The following is a 14,687-nucleotide window of genomic DNA, read 5'->3' on the forward strand; positions in this document are numbered from 1 at the left end:
GGAAGTGGAAAGTGGGAGGGGTTTTCGAAGTCGCTGACGACGGGGAAAGAAGGGGGGATGAGAGGGGAAAAATGGGCTGCGGAGGTTCGCGGAGGGGGGAAGGGAAGCAGCCAATGCAGGTGGGGGTGCCACCCCAGCGACCACCGAGCTGCGTGTGAAAAGGTGGAACAATTTTGCTTTGTCCCGAACAGGCCTAGCGGCTCGCGTCCCCAGTCAAGCCCGGGAACGAGCTCTGGCGGACCCACCGAGTGGTTGGGAATCCACAACCAGTCATTGACTTCCATCGCAAGGTGGCCGTTTGAGCTTGGGGCAACTCCCCTCGATTGTTGTCCTTCGGGGGAGCGGTGAGGACGCCCTGGCAATGTCTTGACAGAAACAACAGCATTTTTCCTGCGCTTCCGGCGCACTAAAGGGCATGTGGCGGGGTACCCGACAGCTGTCTTTCAAGGTCCCGAAGGTCTCGAGCAAGTACTGGCAAAATGAGGTGGGGTGCGGAGGGGGACACGCGGGGCAGAGGTGGAATTAGCAGGAGAGGTACACGTCTTAGGGTTGACGCGAAGTTTGTGAGGGCTGCCTATCATCTGTCCCTCCTGCCTTAACGCGTTGGAGAACGGAGCTGCCGGGCTCGCGTTTGGCACGGCGGAAATTGGCCACGTTCACGTTTTTGGTAGCGCATCGCAGTTGCTTTTCTTCGATGTCCCCTCACCCTCGTTTTTTTTTTTTTTTTTTACAAGCGGGTGTGCAAACACGGGCAATCAGCCCCTCGCTGAGTTCTCGAGTCGGTGCCTCGTCTTCGAGGCCAAAACTCGAGCAGCTTCTGGACTGACCGCCACATCGGGCGGTTGGTGACTTCGAGGAGCAGTGGAGTTCGGAGCTGCAAGAGCTGCAAGAGCTTGGGGCGCTGTGGGTCTGCTAACTTCGTTGGAGCGTTGCGCTGTCATCGCGGGGCATCGCGGACGAACGAACTGAAACCCTTGGGTAATCCACCTTTACACAGCTGTCCAGCACGTTGTCTTGTACAGCCGTCCCCTAAAATAGCGGTCTCTCGACAGTGCCGTTTATTAGCAGGAGGGTCGCGGGTGGAGGTGTCGATATGCACGGCAATGCCGCAAGCAGGGCTGCGGCAGCGGGCAATCACAGCCAATCCCTTTTGTCGTCGACATCGAAAATGCCACATTGACAACTTTACAGGCGTCCCGTGATCACTCATCCTACGAGAGCGCAACTAGCCCGTTTGGCCCCGTAACGATTGAGTGTTTCTTTACACTACAGGAGGCCCGTCAAAAAGTTGGCGGGGTCACTCCCCAGTCGGAGGTTGCGGCGCGACTTTCTGCTGCGAAGCCCCTCCCCCTCACTCAGGCCTGGGCTGTCATCAGACCCTCGCTGCGCTGTGAGTCTGGCGCGCCGTGGACAAAAAAAGCCGAACTCCAAGTGTGCTTGTAGGCGCCGACGAAGCCTTTGACGAGAGGAACGAAAAAGAAAAAGAGGGCTATTCGGAGGACCAAAATCTACTTTTACTTTACTCAATTTCTTTTATTTGACTTATTTTGCTCGGTTTCCTTTACCTTTCTTTTCTCGTTTTCTTCTGTACTTTTTCTCTTTTTCTTGATTTCCTTCTCTTTTCTTTCATTCTTTCCATCCCCCATTTCGAGTCCGGCTTTTTTTGGCCAGAGGGACCCGGGCTGGTCATCCAGATCCCTCGGTTCCATCTGCGCGGTGGCAGCTGGGCCTCTGTGATCCGCTTAGGGGTGGATCCGACCGGTCAGGCTTAATGCCTTGGCGTATTGGCCGAAGATGGCTAGAGCCCGCAGCGAAATCACGACTTTGCGATCCAGCTTCATCCATGGTAATTTGGAGGGGTAGCAATGACTCCATTTAACTAATTGCTCGGCAGCGTTGCTAACGGTAACTGCCTGGCTATCTCAGCCAAGCAACTGGTAAAATGCCCGAGTACCTTGTAACTCTGTACCCGTCCAGATCTGGCAGCATGGGGCTGGCGGCGCTGCTCTTGTTTGGATGAAGAGAATTTTCGGCCCCTGAAATTGCGCGCACGGTGGCCGTCAGCCTGCCAGCAAATTGCTGCGCTAATCCGGGGCGGAAGACGAAGCCGGTTGCTAGCCACATTGCCCGGCCCGGCTTTGGGGATGCAACCCCTCCCCCTAAGGAACCTTCGATTTCTCTGAAGCCACCCCACCTACCCACCTGTCCACCCTCCCCACCCGCACCAAAGTCGCAGCCCGGTGCATTTGGAGACGGGAGCTGCTCCCTTTTCGCAGAGTGGTCGCAGCGAACGGCCGGCCCGCAACCAGCTCGGTGCGCGTTCCCCGCTGCAGGTGTGCAGCATGCGGTGTGGGGAGCCCGTTTTCTCGCGATCGAAAGGACTGATAACGGCACCCTGTGATAGGTGCTAACGGTGTGCTGAGGGAGTGCTGAGGGGAACCAACAACGGCTACGGATTCCCGAGCTGATTGCTGATTGCCCCTCCTTTGTCAGCTGCTGGCAATCGAGCCCTTGCTTTCTTTCGGCGGGACACGATGAAATTTGGTTCCAGTTTCCAGCAAGCAAGCAATCCTGGAAAGCTGGAAAAATCCGGAACGGCGGAAGGTGACCCTCGAAGCCATTGACACCACCCCCCCTGTATTTGTTGAATGCTGACCAAATTGTTAAGAACAGGGACGCAGTCGGTGATGATACCTAACCACATATGGAGAGACCTGCTCGGGGCATAACCACATCACCTGCACGCACAGAAACTTTTGACGCCCTGCGACGAAATGGCGGGGGATCTCGGGATTCGAGGGGCGGGTCCAAACGCTTCTCGAAGGAGCAGACGGCGCGACAGACCCATGTGAGCTTGGTTCCTCGGCGAGCTCGGCGGGGCCAGTGACCATTGAGGTTCATCGCCCAAAACCGTGGTTGATCGCCAGATCGATCGGGACCTTTAGCTTGCGTCGAACTGCTGGGCTCACAGTGTGTTCGTCCCCCTGGTCGCTATCACACAAACTTTCTGTTCGACTTCGATCTTTGGTTGCCTGCCGGCATCTTTTTTCAAGACAGATGGCGCTTGTTTGTTTGCTTCCTTCCCTTCAATGTCATCTCCCGGCGTGTGTGTTTCGCATGAAGCGTTGGAGGTGGGACCTCGACTCCATCCGGGTGACATCCGGCTCTCCAAACACATGGCCCGAGGCCGAGGGTTCGGAAATTGGTCCCATTGACTTTTCTCGCTAACCCTGCTCATCCTTCATGCTCAGGACTGACTCGCCGTTTCGCATGAGAGATGCGAGGACGTCTCATCGTTGAGACGAGACGCAGCGGTTTGTGTGAGAAGTGCTTTCTGAGAACTGAATTGGCGGGCAGATTCTTCAAACGCCTCATTGCCAATTTCTGACCTATCAAGTGCGTGCTCAGGGGAAAAGAAGCAAGAGCCGGGATCAAGCCTTCACCGCCGCGCACCTTCAAGGAGAAAAAAAAAGGGCGGAAGATCCCTTGCTCGGGGCGCCCGCCGGTTGCTCCAAAAGGAAAGGCCAAGTGGCGGGTTGATGCAAGCGAACCGGGCCATTTTCTCCCAAACGGCGGTGGCTTGCCCTGTGCCTTTCCTGCATCCGTCCCGGCCTGGTGCCGGACACCGCCGTCGACGGTCGGGGCTCGAAAAAGGCCTAGCCCTGGTCAGGGATACACGTGGTCCTCAGCTGGTGGCTATCTGCCGAAAGTGTCGTGCGATGCGGTCTCGCGCCGAGTTGCTGTTGTCAGCGGCGAGCCGATCACAAAGCCCGATGGCGGAGAGGCCGGTCACGAGACCTGTTGGGCTCGGGGGGGTTGTCGCCATCCCGGCGTGCGCTTCCGGAAGCGGTCCCGTGGAGACACGTGCGGCTGCTGTTGGTGCCCGATAATTTGTGTTGTCGACCGCGCTGTTCTCATCTTGACCGACAAGAAACCAGCTCAGCAGCGCTCACCGATAAGTCGGGGCGCCATTCACAAGCTGCCCACCCATGCAGGAGCCGTTGGCCTCCAGCCATTCCAGCTGGAACACTCCAAGACACCAGCTCGGCCCTGTTTGGGGTATGGAATGCCATTCAGCTCATGGGCGGGCGGAGGCTGGAGGTTGAACGCCACATTGACGGCCACGTGCTGGCGGGAGACCTCGAGGTAAGGTGTGATATATGAATGGCAGACGGTTGCCACACTTCCACCCCCACGGATGCTTCTTTGGCCATTCGCCTCTCGTTGCGCTTGATTCGGTTAGCAAAACGAAGTGGAAGCATAGAGGCTGCTTACTCACCCATGTAAGCATGTAGCATTTGCCATCCTCAAGTCCCCGGCGGTCGCGTGTGATATCTCGAGACGATACCACGGGGTTTCGACATCTCAACCTTCGCCGTCTTAACAGACCTCATCCTTGCCAAATCTACGGCGCTCGGTCGCCGAGAATGGCAGGTGAAGGACGTTATCTCTGAGATGATACTATCCAGTGATAGAGAAACGTGTCTTCGACCATCACTGCTGTACGAAAGACAAGACGGGAACTCAAGAGATACATACATACGTTGGTGGGCGAAAAAATGAAAAGGTCGTCGCGAAACCGGATCTTGTGCGTCTGGGCCTCTCAGGTCAAGGCGGGCAAATCATTTGCTGGTGGTGGATTAGGTCATCGCGCATGCTAAGACCATATCCGACCCTGTGATGCCATGTGTCGACTGTGTAACGCGGGCCAATACCTACTCGACGAAGCTTTGGTCGTACCCAACCCGAGGGCAACCTAGTAGTGTGGAGTTACGGAGCAAGTCATGGCAAGCAACGTCTGACTCGGGGAACCTCGAGGACTCGGATGTTCGCATGGGCACGAATGCAGTGATACGGTGCATCCTCCTGTGTATCTCCCGTGTTTGTATTACGAATCCTGTTGACTCCTTGTCTTCGTTCAAAACGAGCGCGGATGTCGGATGATCGTTTGATAACGACTCGAGCCGGCATAGGATCTCCAATGTGCCTGAATGGTCGTGATACCAGAATGAGAAGGAGGCAACTCGACAACGAGGGATCCATGAGCTGCAAGATCGCAAGTTAATGCCTCGTGACAGTGGCACTGTGCTCGAGGCCAACAGGTTACTCCGGACATGATCGAATGGAGGAGGTCGATCGCCGATGGCACTATCGTCTTCCTCCCAAAGCTCACTACACCATCCCTTCATCGCGGGGTTGTGTTGTTTGTCGACCTCGGCAGCGGTTCCGAGTCGGGAATCTTTCGCCGTGTTTTCCGGGCGGGAATTGAAAGAGACAGCCCCGCGAACCAAACATTGATTGCCCTGTGGGACTGCTGCGTTCTGGCCTGGGCCTCACTATCGGTACAGTACCATCGCGCGGCTGCATGGAAAGACGCTAGCACCGGAAGAGGGAGAATGCGTCGGGGGTCGAGCGCCAAGACTCGTGGCTCAGTCACCATTCGCAGGCAAGCGCGACGGCCAGGACCGCACAAGGCATCTGCCCAAAGAGTGTGGTTACAATACAGGAAGGTGGCTTGGAATTTTACGGTTTCATGTTCGTCTGTGAGGCGAGAATTGCAACCTGCGATGCTGCTCGGGTCTTCTGGAATCAGGCGACGAAGGAAACAGTGGGTATCGTAGAGGTCGGATGGCGCGTTGCAGAAAAGAAGCCCCCCTCAAGCGAACAAGATCCTGTCCTCGAGCTGCCGTCCCCCAAGGTTCCTGGAAAGACTTATGCGGGCGGTACCGTACCCTGCCCTGTCCACCCCGCCCAAGCAAAGTTGTAGCCAACGAACGGACCTTTTACCAGCCCTGGGCAACTACCGTCACCTTTTACCAGCAAAATCCTTGAGCTGCTTTCGTTCTTCTGACTCTGACCCATCCTCAATAGCGTTAGCAAAGTGGGAGGACTTTGGATTCACACTGTCTTTGATTCGCGCATTGAGCGAGTTTGCGGGGAGAGACCTCGAAAGCGAGCGGATCCTTCCCAGCGGCCCGCCTGGCGAGACCAGAAATTCGGCGAATTGCACCCTTTCCCCCTCTCGACCTCCTGACGCGCAGACCATCAACCCCCCCCTCCTCCTCAAACCGACCAGTCAGATCGCCCATCGCGGCTCTTTTCGCTCTTTTGCAAGGTTCTCAAGCGCCCGCAAAAGAACGACCACCCGCCCGTCACTTTTATACTTTTGACAACCACCACCCACCTCGTGAGTGGTCGTCTTTCTTTCAACGCCGAAATTGGTCGCAACTCGGGCGCGCAACTCGGTCGTCGATAGCTCGATCCTCAAGCCCACATTGCGCGAGCGAGTATCGCAAGTCAGGGAACCCGCAGATTTGCACCGACGACTCGCCACAGTCGTGTTTCGTCCCATGTCGCCCCTGCTCGGCTTGATAAGAACCTCAATATGCTAATGACGCGGACGCCTGTGTCGGCCTTTCCGAGTCAGAGCAAATCGACCGCTTCCCCGCACTCGAATTCTGGGGCGCATCGTCACCACAGTGATTCTGTCGACTCGACGGCAACGTTGGACGTTTCAGGTGGTGGCCGTGAGGGTTCTTACGTGTCGTACTTTACAGCAGATACATCCTCCGTCATGAACGGCATTGTCGGTTCAGCACCGCCTGGTGCTATGTACGTGCGGGCCCTCTACGACTACGAGGCCGACGACAGAACGAGCTTGAGCTTCCACGAAGGAGACACTATCCAGGTCATTACCAGGTTGGAAAGTGGCTGGTGGGACGGCGTGATCAATGGTGTAAGAGGTTGGTTCCCAAGCAACTACTGTCAGATTATCACGAGCCCGGACGAGATGCCAGACCTCGAAGACGCCGGCGACCCTGAGCGGTTGGATGAAGAGAACGACGAGCAAGAGGCCTATGAAGAGGCGCTCGATGATGACGACCTATCCGACCATGACGATGGCGAGGAGCTTCCGCTTGAGGGAACCGACGGGGATCGTTCCAGGGCCGACTTCTGGATCCCGCAGGCGACGCCGGATGGCAGGCTCTTCTACTACAACACCATGACGGGCGAGAGCAGCATGGAGCTACCGCTAGAGTCTCCCTCGTCGCTGAACGAAACGGGACCCCGAGACCGCATGAACGTCAGCATGCCGGACAGGACGAGGCCGCCGCCTGAAATGATTGCGAGGGGCCTGACCCAGGAAGAGGAGGAGGAATCTGACGTGAACTCGGCATCCGAGTTGGAGGGCGAGGCTTTGATGAACGCAGCTCGTGGCCCAATGTCAAAGACTCGCCGACTAGGTGCCAGAGACGGCATCTCGCCTGCCACTTCAATGGACTCCATGAATGGCCATTCCCCCGGAACTCGAGTGCGCGGCGACACAGTCGGAAACGGCAACCTCCAAGCTCCGGTAACAGGAGGCTCGACCTCGTTCACAAGCTCTGCATTCAATTTACCGACGGCTGCCACTATCCCGCGGTCGTTTTTTGATGACGGCACCACCCCGCCTTTGACCTGGAGCCGACTCGTTTCGAACATGAAGAAGTCGGTCGATCGCTATCGCCAAGCCATCGAGAACGGAAACCGGTCAGAGTATGTCGCACGGGCAGAGGACATCTCTGACCACTTGCGCCTTCTTCTCGCCGCCGGTTCAGGTACGACCGACAATCACTCCGGGCAGCCATCCATCATATCGACCAATAAGGCCTTGTATCCCCACTTCCGGGACATGATGTCCAAGTTCTCCAAGCTCGTCATCTCCTCCCATATCGCAGCCGCCGACTGGCCGAACGCCGAATCAGTTCAGAAATGTCTGCAGGAAGCCGACGGCGTTCTCCTGGGGGTGTTCAGCTACGTCGAAGTCGCAAGACAGCAACGCGGTGAAGAGATTCCACGACTGTTCCCTGGTTTTGTCATTGGATCAAGCGCCGGCGGAAGCTGGCAGAATAACGGGTTGACCCCGCGCGACCCCATCACGTCCAATTTCCTCGAAGACGAGGAGGGTGTTGTAGAACCCACTGCTGTTCTCGACGGCAAGCTTCTCGAGCGATTGGACGAGCTGAAGCGGATGCTAGTCTCGAGCATTCGCGAGCTGGAGAAGAACCTCCTTGTTAGCGATAAGGTGGTCACCCCCTACAAGCATGAAATGATCGGCAACAATATTTGCGTCGCCGGAGGCAAGGTGTTGGACATGTTCAAACCGTGGATTGCCATGATCGAGTCGATCGATCTGTCCCTGCTCGGCAACAGCTTCCAAACGCCGCAACTCACCGATTTCAGCACCAACAAGCAAAGCCTGTACGATAATATCTCGGACCTACTTTTGGGCTGCCAAGCTGTTGCCGGGCCGCTGGCGGATGAATGGTCGGAAGTCCGGGGCCAGGCACTGGAAGAGAGGCTAGAGTATGCCAAACAATGTGCCCGGGCCCTCGAGACCAACTCTTCACATATCGGTTTCTCCCTTCAGCTGCTCTCCGAGCAAGTCTCCATGGTCCTCCAGCAGCAAGAGGTGCATATGCGTGAGGAAGCTATCCAGAGGGAGCCACTCAGGAGGATGGAGACCATGCCATACGAACAACCGCATCGGCGGACAGAATCCCGGGGGATGATGAGGCCAGGTCTACCGATGGGGTCGCAATCTTTCACAGAAGGCGAGGCCCTGCCTGCCAACAACTACCGGAAGGGCGACCCCTCAAAGATGAAGCGATTCTTTGGAGAGGATCCAGAGCCGGTGCCACCGCCGGTGGTTGAGGAAACTCCCGAGTTCTTGAACCTGGACCATGAAAGTGATTTGTCTTGGGATCTGAAAGTCACGCCTCCGGCTGTCAAGGGAGGTTCTTTGGTTGCCCTGGTGGAGCAGTTGACACGACACGACAAGCTGGACGCCAACTTCAACAACACATTCCTTCTCACATACCGGTCTTTCACAAATGCACGAGAGTTGTTTGAGATGCTCGTCAAGAGGTTCAGCACCCAGCCCCCGGAAGGGTTGACACAGGCCGATTACGAGACCTGGCGGGACAGGAAGTTGAAGCCGATCCGCTTCCGAGTCGTCAACATTATGAAGAGTTGGCTTGACACGTTCTGGATGGAAGACTTCAATGAGGAGACAAAGCAGCTCATCCGTGACATGTTCAACTTTGCCAAGGACACCATCAAGACAGCCGAAACACCTGGGTCGGCCCCATTGATGTCACTCCTGGATCAGAGACTTGGCGGGAAAGACCTCGGCGGGCGGCGCATGGTCCAAACAGTTAACCAGAACACACCGTCGCCCATCATGCCTAAGAACATGAAGAAGCTCAAGTTCCTCGACATCGACGTGACCGAATTTGCTCGGCAACTCACCATCATCGAATCCCGGCTGTACAGCAAAATCAAATCGACTGAATGCCTTAACAAGACATGGCAGAAGAAGGTTGGGGAAGGAGAGCCAGAGCCCGCACCGAATGTTAAAGCGCTCATTCTGCACTCCAACCAAATGACCAACTGGGTGGCCGAAATGATTCTGTCACAGACTGACGTCAGAAAACGCGTCGTCGTCATCAAGCACTTTGTGGCAGTTGCAGATGTAACACCCCCATTCTCTTTCGTGTCTGACTTTGCCTGTCAGCAGTGACTAACTGTGGAACAGAAATGCCGAGTCCTGAACAACTTCTCGACATTGACCTCAATCATCTCGGCATTGGGCACCGCCCCTATCGCCCGCCTCAAGCGGACATGGGATCAAGTCCCCCAGCGCGTCCAGGCCACCCTGGAGGTCATGCGCAAGCTGATGGCTAGCACCAAGAACTTTGGAGAGTACAGGGAAGCTCTGCACGGCGGCAACCCACCCTGCATTCCTTTCTTCGGTAAGTCAGCTTTGCATAACCTGGATAACGGCCAGTGCTAATTGATGCCCACAGGTGTCTACCTCACGGATCTCACCTTCATTGAGGATGGTATCCCGTCTATCATCAAGAAGACCAACCTCATCAACTTTGCCAAGCGGGCAAAGACAGCCGAGGTGATCCGCGACATTCAGCAGTTCCAGAATGTAGCCTACTCCCTGCAGCCTGTGCCGGAGCTGCAGGATTATATCCTGAGCAACATGCAAGCTGCTGGCGACGTTCATGAGATGTACGACAAGAGCTTGCAGATCGAGCCCAGGGAGCGAGAAGACGAGAAGATCGTGAGGTAGGCAGCATCGCTCCTCTTTTTGCAAAATTCTTTGCTTTGCTTTTTTTTTTTTTTTTTTATGTTTTCCATTTTATCAAACGTTATATGATCATGGTGTTAACCTGATTGTTTGTGCAGGGTCTTGGCCGAATCCGGCTTCCTCTGAGCGAAGCAAGGGGGTGAAAGCTGTCCCACCATTTGTGCCCCTCGTCACAAACACAGCAATGTCTTGTTCAACACTCCTTGAGAGTGTGAGGTAATTGTTCTTCGCTATCAACCACGTCCCTAGCGAAGTCAAGCGACTGCAATACGGGCCACAAGGCGGGACAAGTATTTCAATTTCGGCCAGCAGCCACAGTACAGTCTCAGTACTGATGGGGAGGGAGGAGATCTTGATCCTGAAAGGGAACTGGGACATATTTATAGGGCACGACATAACACGATACAACATCACGAACAGATGCAAAGGGTATGAAATGAATGAAAAGCGGCGAGGTCGGGCTGGGTTAGGACCAAGTCGGTGAATACTGGAACCGGAATGGAAGTTCCTACACACTCTAAACAATCCAAGATTTGCATGTTGGGTGCGGTGGTTACGGGAATGGCGTTCTTGTTTTGGATCTATCTGGCTGGGAGCTACCTATTCTTCATGATGCTGGTTGCTGAAATGGGACGGATGAGGCGGGGAATGGAAAAACCTACCTTCACTACACCTACTTGAACGTATCTTAGCTATGAATGAATGGAATGCATGGATGGATGAGTGTTTACGGAAGCCTTCTATCCCGCCTATACGCCAACCCCAACCGGCCTGTCTCTGTTAGTCTTCCGTCCTTGCAGCAGCCAGCAACTCGAGACCCCCTTTTACCCCGGCTGGTTGACGTGCCGGGGCTGCAGGTCGGCCGCATCCCGCTTCTGTCAGCCAGTGATGTCTCGCAGCTCGCCCTGGCCAGTCAGTCATGTCATGTCATCAGTCAGATGACTACACCGCATCGGACGTTGATTATCATGACTCGGGATGATACCAACGACGCCCGGGTTTGGCCGCCCATTGTGCTCCTCGTGACCCCATCCCTCACCTGCCCGACTAGTAGCAACGGTCAATCAACCTGACTCGTAGCAACGGCCAACAAACCAGCATCCCCTCCCCTCCCCTGCGCGGATCCATATCCACACCCGTCTGCACAGCATTCGGCATCTCTCCCCCCACCGGGAAGTTACTTGTTGGTATGTATGTCGAGCATTTCCCCCTCCCTCAGTGAGGGCCCTCGGGCGTGCCACGTCCCGTCCAAAAACTCCACTCGGGGTACCGTGCGGCATATGCGAGATGCACAATCCTTTGGAATGGATTGGCTGGGGGTGCTTGCATGAGCCGCCTGGCCCGCCCGCCTGTCTGTGTGTATTCATGCAGGGCAGGGGAGGGCAGGGGTGTGGGAAGGGGATGTGTGGTGGTATGGTATGGTATTTTAAGGGGTGAGCGTGTTGTTTGCTGATACGATCCGTTTTTCGGAGGCCTCGGGAGGAGTGAGTGCTTTGATTTGGTTGTATCTCGTGGCGAATTTATGTACGTGCCGCTGTGAGGCGTGAGTGGGATGAGATGAGATGGGAATGAGATGAGATGGCGCTGTCGGTGAGTGACACCCCCTGAAGGTGACGGGAAGCGAGCTCTTGGCTTTCTGCTCGATGCGATCCTTCTGGTGCCCTTCTAGAAGACAAGGGTGGGTGGGGGTTGATTGGGGGCGGATGAAGTCGACCCCAACTCGGCTGTGTGTAACATGGGACGAGGAAAAGGGGGATGCTGAAATGGTTGCTTGGCCGAATACACCAACGCCGTGATACCGAGAATAGGTTGGGCTGACAGTGGCCTGAGGCTACTTGTTTCCTCGACGACAGGAACACTCGGGAGAGGTGGCCCTTTCCACCATGCAAACTAGACAAAATCGAACCCTCGCTCTGCCCTAAAGACGCCGGACGCCTACTGTACCTCATCAAGAACGCTAATATCAGACCATTCGCCGTAGCTTCCCAATATCAATACCTATCCCGACTCCTGTCCCGACTCCTGTCCCGACTCCTCTCCCTCTTGACCTCATCCTTGACCCCGTCCGTGACCCCACCCGCCTCTTGCTCCAAACTCTTCTTCAGCCTCTCTTCTTGCCTCCTCCAATGCCCGCCTTCCTCGTAGTCCTTGCTGATCTTGAGCGCCTGCCTCAACCGCTCGCTCTCCTTGATCTTCGCGTCGGCCAGCTCATGCACCTGATGCATCTTCAAGTTCCGTTTCGGCCCAACCCCTCCCCTCCTCCCATCACCGGCCTGGTTTTTCTCCATCTCGGCTAGCAGTTTCTTACGCAGCTCGTCGCAGCGGGAATCGATCTCCTCTTCGTCAACCCTGTACCCCAAACGGTTAGATCAGCCTTTCCATCAATGGGGGGAGAGCAAGGTGAAGCACGCACTCCTCTTCCTCGAGCTTGTCCCTGAGTTCAAACACCTTGACCTCAACCTCCCGCTTGCGGTCATGTTCCAAAAGACCCTTATCCGGCTGGCGCGGCTTGTGTCGTAGGCTGTCAACATCGTTGCGTGGTGCGTACGGCGCCGCGTTATCGCGTGGCCGCATGTGTGCCAGGTTACGCTGCACGTACCCGGAGGTACCGGAGCCGCGCGGCGTCGAGAGGCCGACATTGTCGGACATTTTATTCGGCGGGTATATTTAAAGCCGAATTGGATGCCTTAGCGAGCAGGGCGATAGAAAGGTGAAGATAGTTGTCGGTGATGCTGGACGGAGAGACAGCTGCGAAAGGCGGTGTAAAGTTGAGTGGAGTTTTGAAGAGTTGGGGTGTCAATGGCCGGCAGAAATGACATGCTCCAATGCGGGGACCCCTGTCAGTGACTCAACCCCACTACAAATTCCATATTGCCCCTCGGAGTCATCCCCCTCCAAACTGAACTTGCGACACGGGGCAAAGGGGTATAATTAGGGCCGGTGTTAAGTTGAAGATCATAGTTGGAACAATCAGCTATCTGGCTCTTCATACGAACTTGATAACGACCAATAAAATCCCCCAAACCCGCACCATGCCCGCCATCGAATCATCGGCACCCCTCGGGGTCGCAGAAGGGGAACTGCCATTTCCACCTGTCGCAAGGGAGCACATCCTCCATTGCTCCTACGACTACTGGTTTCCGAAGTGGGAAATACTCTCAGGCTCAGGGCTTTGAGCACCTCATGCTAATTAACTCAGATACCGCACTTCCTGCATTCGTTCCCGTATCATCCCCCTAACCCCCGACTTCGCCGCTTGGCTACACGAAGACGGCATCATCCTCGCAGACGAGGGTGACAACAAGAACGATGACGATAACACAGCGACTTCCGACAACGGCGAAGACGATTGGGAGCCTTCCTTTCCCACCTCCTCACATCCACCACCACCCCGCGACGAGAACGACGTGTCCGATTCCGACTCGGAACCCGATGAAAACCAACCAGCACGCCAACCCCCAGATGTCCGCTTCCCCGCCCTTCACGCCGAGATAACCTCCGCCATCAGCGCCCTCGGTGGCGCCGTAGCTCCCAAACTCAACTGGTCCTCGCCCAAGGACGCCACCTGGATCTCGCGCCACCCCAACACCATGAAATGCACCTCGGCCAACGACGTCTACATCCTCCTAAAATCCTCCTCCTTCATCTCGCACGACCTCGACCACGCCTTTGACGACACCGTTCCGGCACCCACCCCCTCCACCACCACAAACAACACCACCACCAACCCCGATTTCAAACCCGTCCTCGTCCTCCGCACCTTCTTCAACCCCCTCCCATCCCTCGAATTCCGCTGCTTCGTCAAGGCGCGCACCCTCATCGCCATCAGCCAGCGCGACCTCAACTACTACGCCTTCCTGGACGCGCTGCGCCCGCAGATCGCCCAGCGCGCGCAGGAGCTCTTCCGCAAGATGCGCTTCACCTTCCCCGACGGCAACTTCGTCTTCGACGTGTACATCCCCGAGGCGGATTACGATGATAGCAACGATGATGATTATAACCAAGCGTGGGGCGAGAGGAAGGTGCTGGGCCGGGCGCGGCTGATCGATGTGAATCCCTGGGCGCCGCGGACGGATACGCTGCTCTTTGGTTGGGGGGAGTTGCTGGGGCGGGAGGTTGCGCGGCCGTTGTTGGGGTCTGTGGAGGGGTTGCAAGAGGAGGAAGAGGAAGAGGAGGAGGAGGAGGAGAGTTTGACGACGGATGAGGAAGAGGAGAACACGGAGGAGGAGCCCGAGGTGAGGTTGGTGGAGCACGATGATCCGGCGGCGTACAACTTCAGCTCGCCGCAGTACTCGGCGCACAAGCTGCCCAAGGATGTGGTGGATGCGAGCTTGGCCGGGCAGGGCGGCATTAGAGAATTTGCGCAGCGGTGGCAGAGGATTACCGAGGGGAGGGAGAGGTAGCGAATGGGGATGGGGAAAAACAAAAATGGACGGGAAACTAAATCAAACAAAAAGACTAGACGGCGGGAGATATGTACAACGCCTTCGATATGAGAAGATATAATCCATACATACACCCAACCCAAAAAGCCATCACAGCTCAC

At 56.0% G+C, this 14,687-nt stretch overlaps 3 protein-coding genes across 3 annotated transcripts; 2 read left to right on the plus strand and 1 right to left on the minus strand.

Annotated features, from left to right (window-relative positions):
- Positions 1 to 6,385: 6,385 nt before the first annotated feature.
- Positions 6,386 to 10,553, plus strand: F5144DRAFT_644823 (ras guanine nucleotide exchange factor domain-containing protein; the record flags this gene model as incomplete). The annotated part of the gene is made up of 4 exons (XM_066792861.1): positions 6,386 to 9,514; positions 9,578 to 9,794; positions 9,849 to 10,119; positions 10,240 to 10,553. The coding sequence occupies 4 exons, from the start codon at positions 6,386 to 6,388 to the stop codon at positions 10,265 to 10,267; spliced, it is 3,645 nt and encodes a 1,214-aa protein (XP_066644420.1). The 3' UTR covers positions 10,268 to 10,553.
- Positions 10,554 to 11,838: 1,285 nt separating this feature from the next.
- On the minus strand, positions 11,839 to 13,260 carry F5144DRAFT_166903 (cwf21 domain-containing protein). The gene is made up of 2 exons (XM_066782588.1): positions 12,555 to 13,260; positions 11,839 to 12,490 (listed from the first exon to the last, which is right to left on the minus strand). Exons 1-2 carry the CDS (start codon positions 12,788 to 12,790, stop codon positions 12,133 to 12,135), a joined length of 594 nt encoding a protein of 197 aa, XP_066644421.1. The 5' UTR covers positions 12,791 to 13,260; the 3' UTR covers positions 11,839 to 12,132.
- Positions 12,983 to 14,636, plus strand: F5144DRAFT_166890 (D123-domain-containing protein). Its single transcript, XM_066782587.1, has 2 exons — positions 12,983 to 13,286; positions 13,341 to 14,636. The coding sequence occupies exons 1-2, from the start codon at positions 13,174 to 13,176 to the stop codon at positions 14,542 to 14,544; spliced, it is 1,317 nt and encodes a 438-aa protein (XP_066644422.1). The 5' UTR covers positions 12,983 to 13,173; the 3' UTR covers positions 14,545 to 14,636.
- Positions 14,637 to 14,687: the final 51 nt, after the last annotated feature.

Source organism: Chaetomium tenue (assembly GCF_020726465.1).
Source record: "Chaetomium tenue strain MPI-SDFR-AT-0079 chromosome Unknown F5144scaffold_3, whole genome shotgun sequence".
Taxonomy (NCBI): Eukaryota; Fungi; Ascomycota; class Sordariomycetes; order Sordariales; family Chaetomiaceae; genus Chaetomium; species Chaetomium tenue.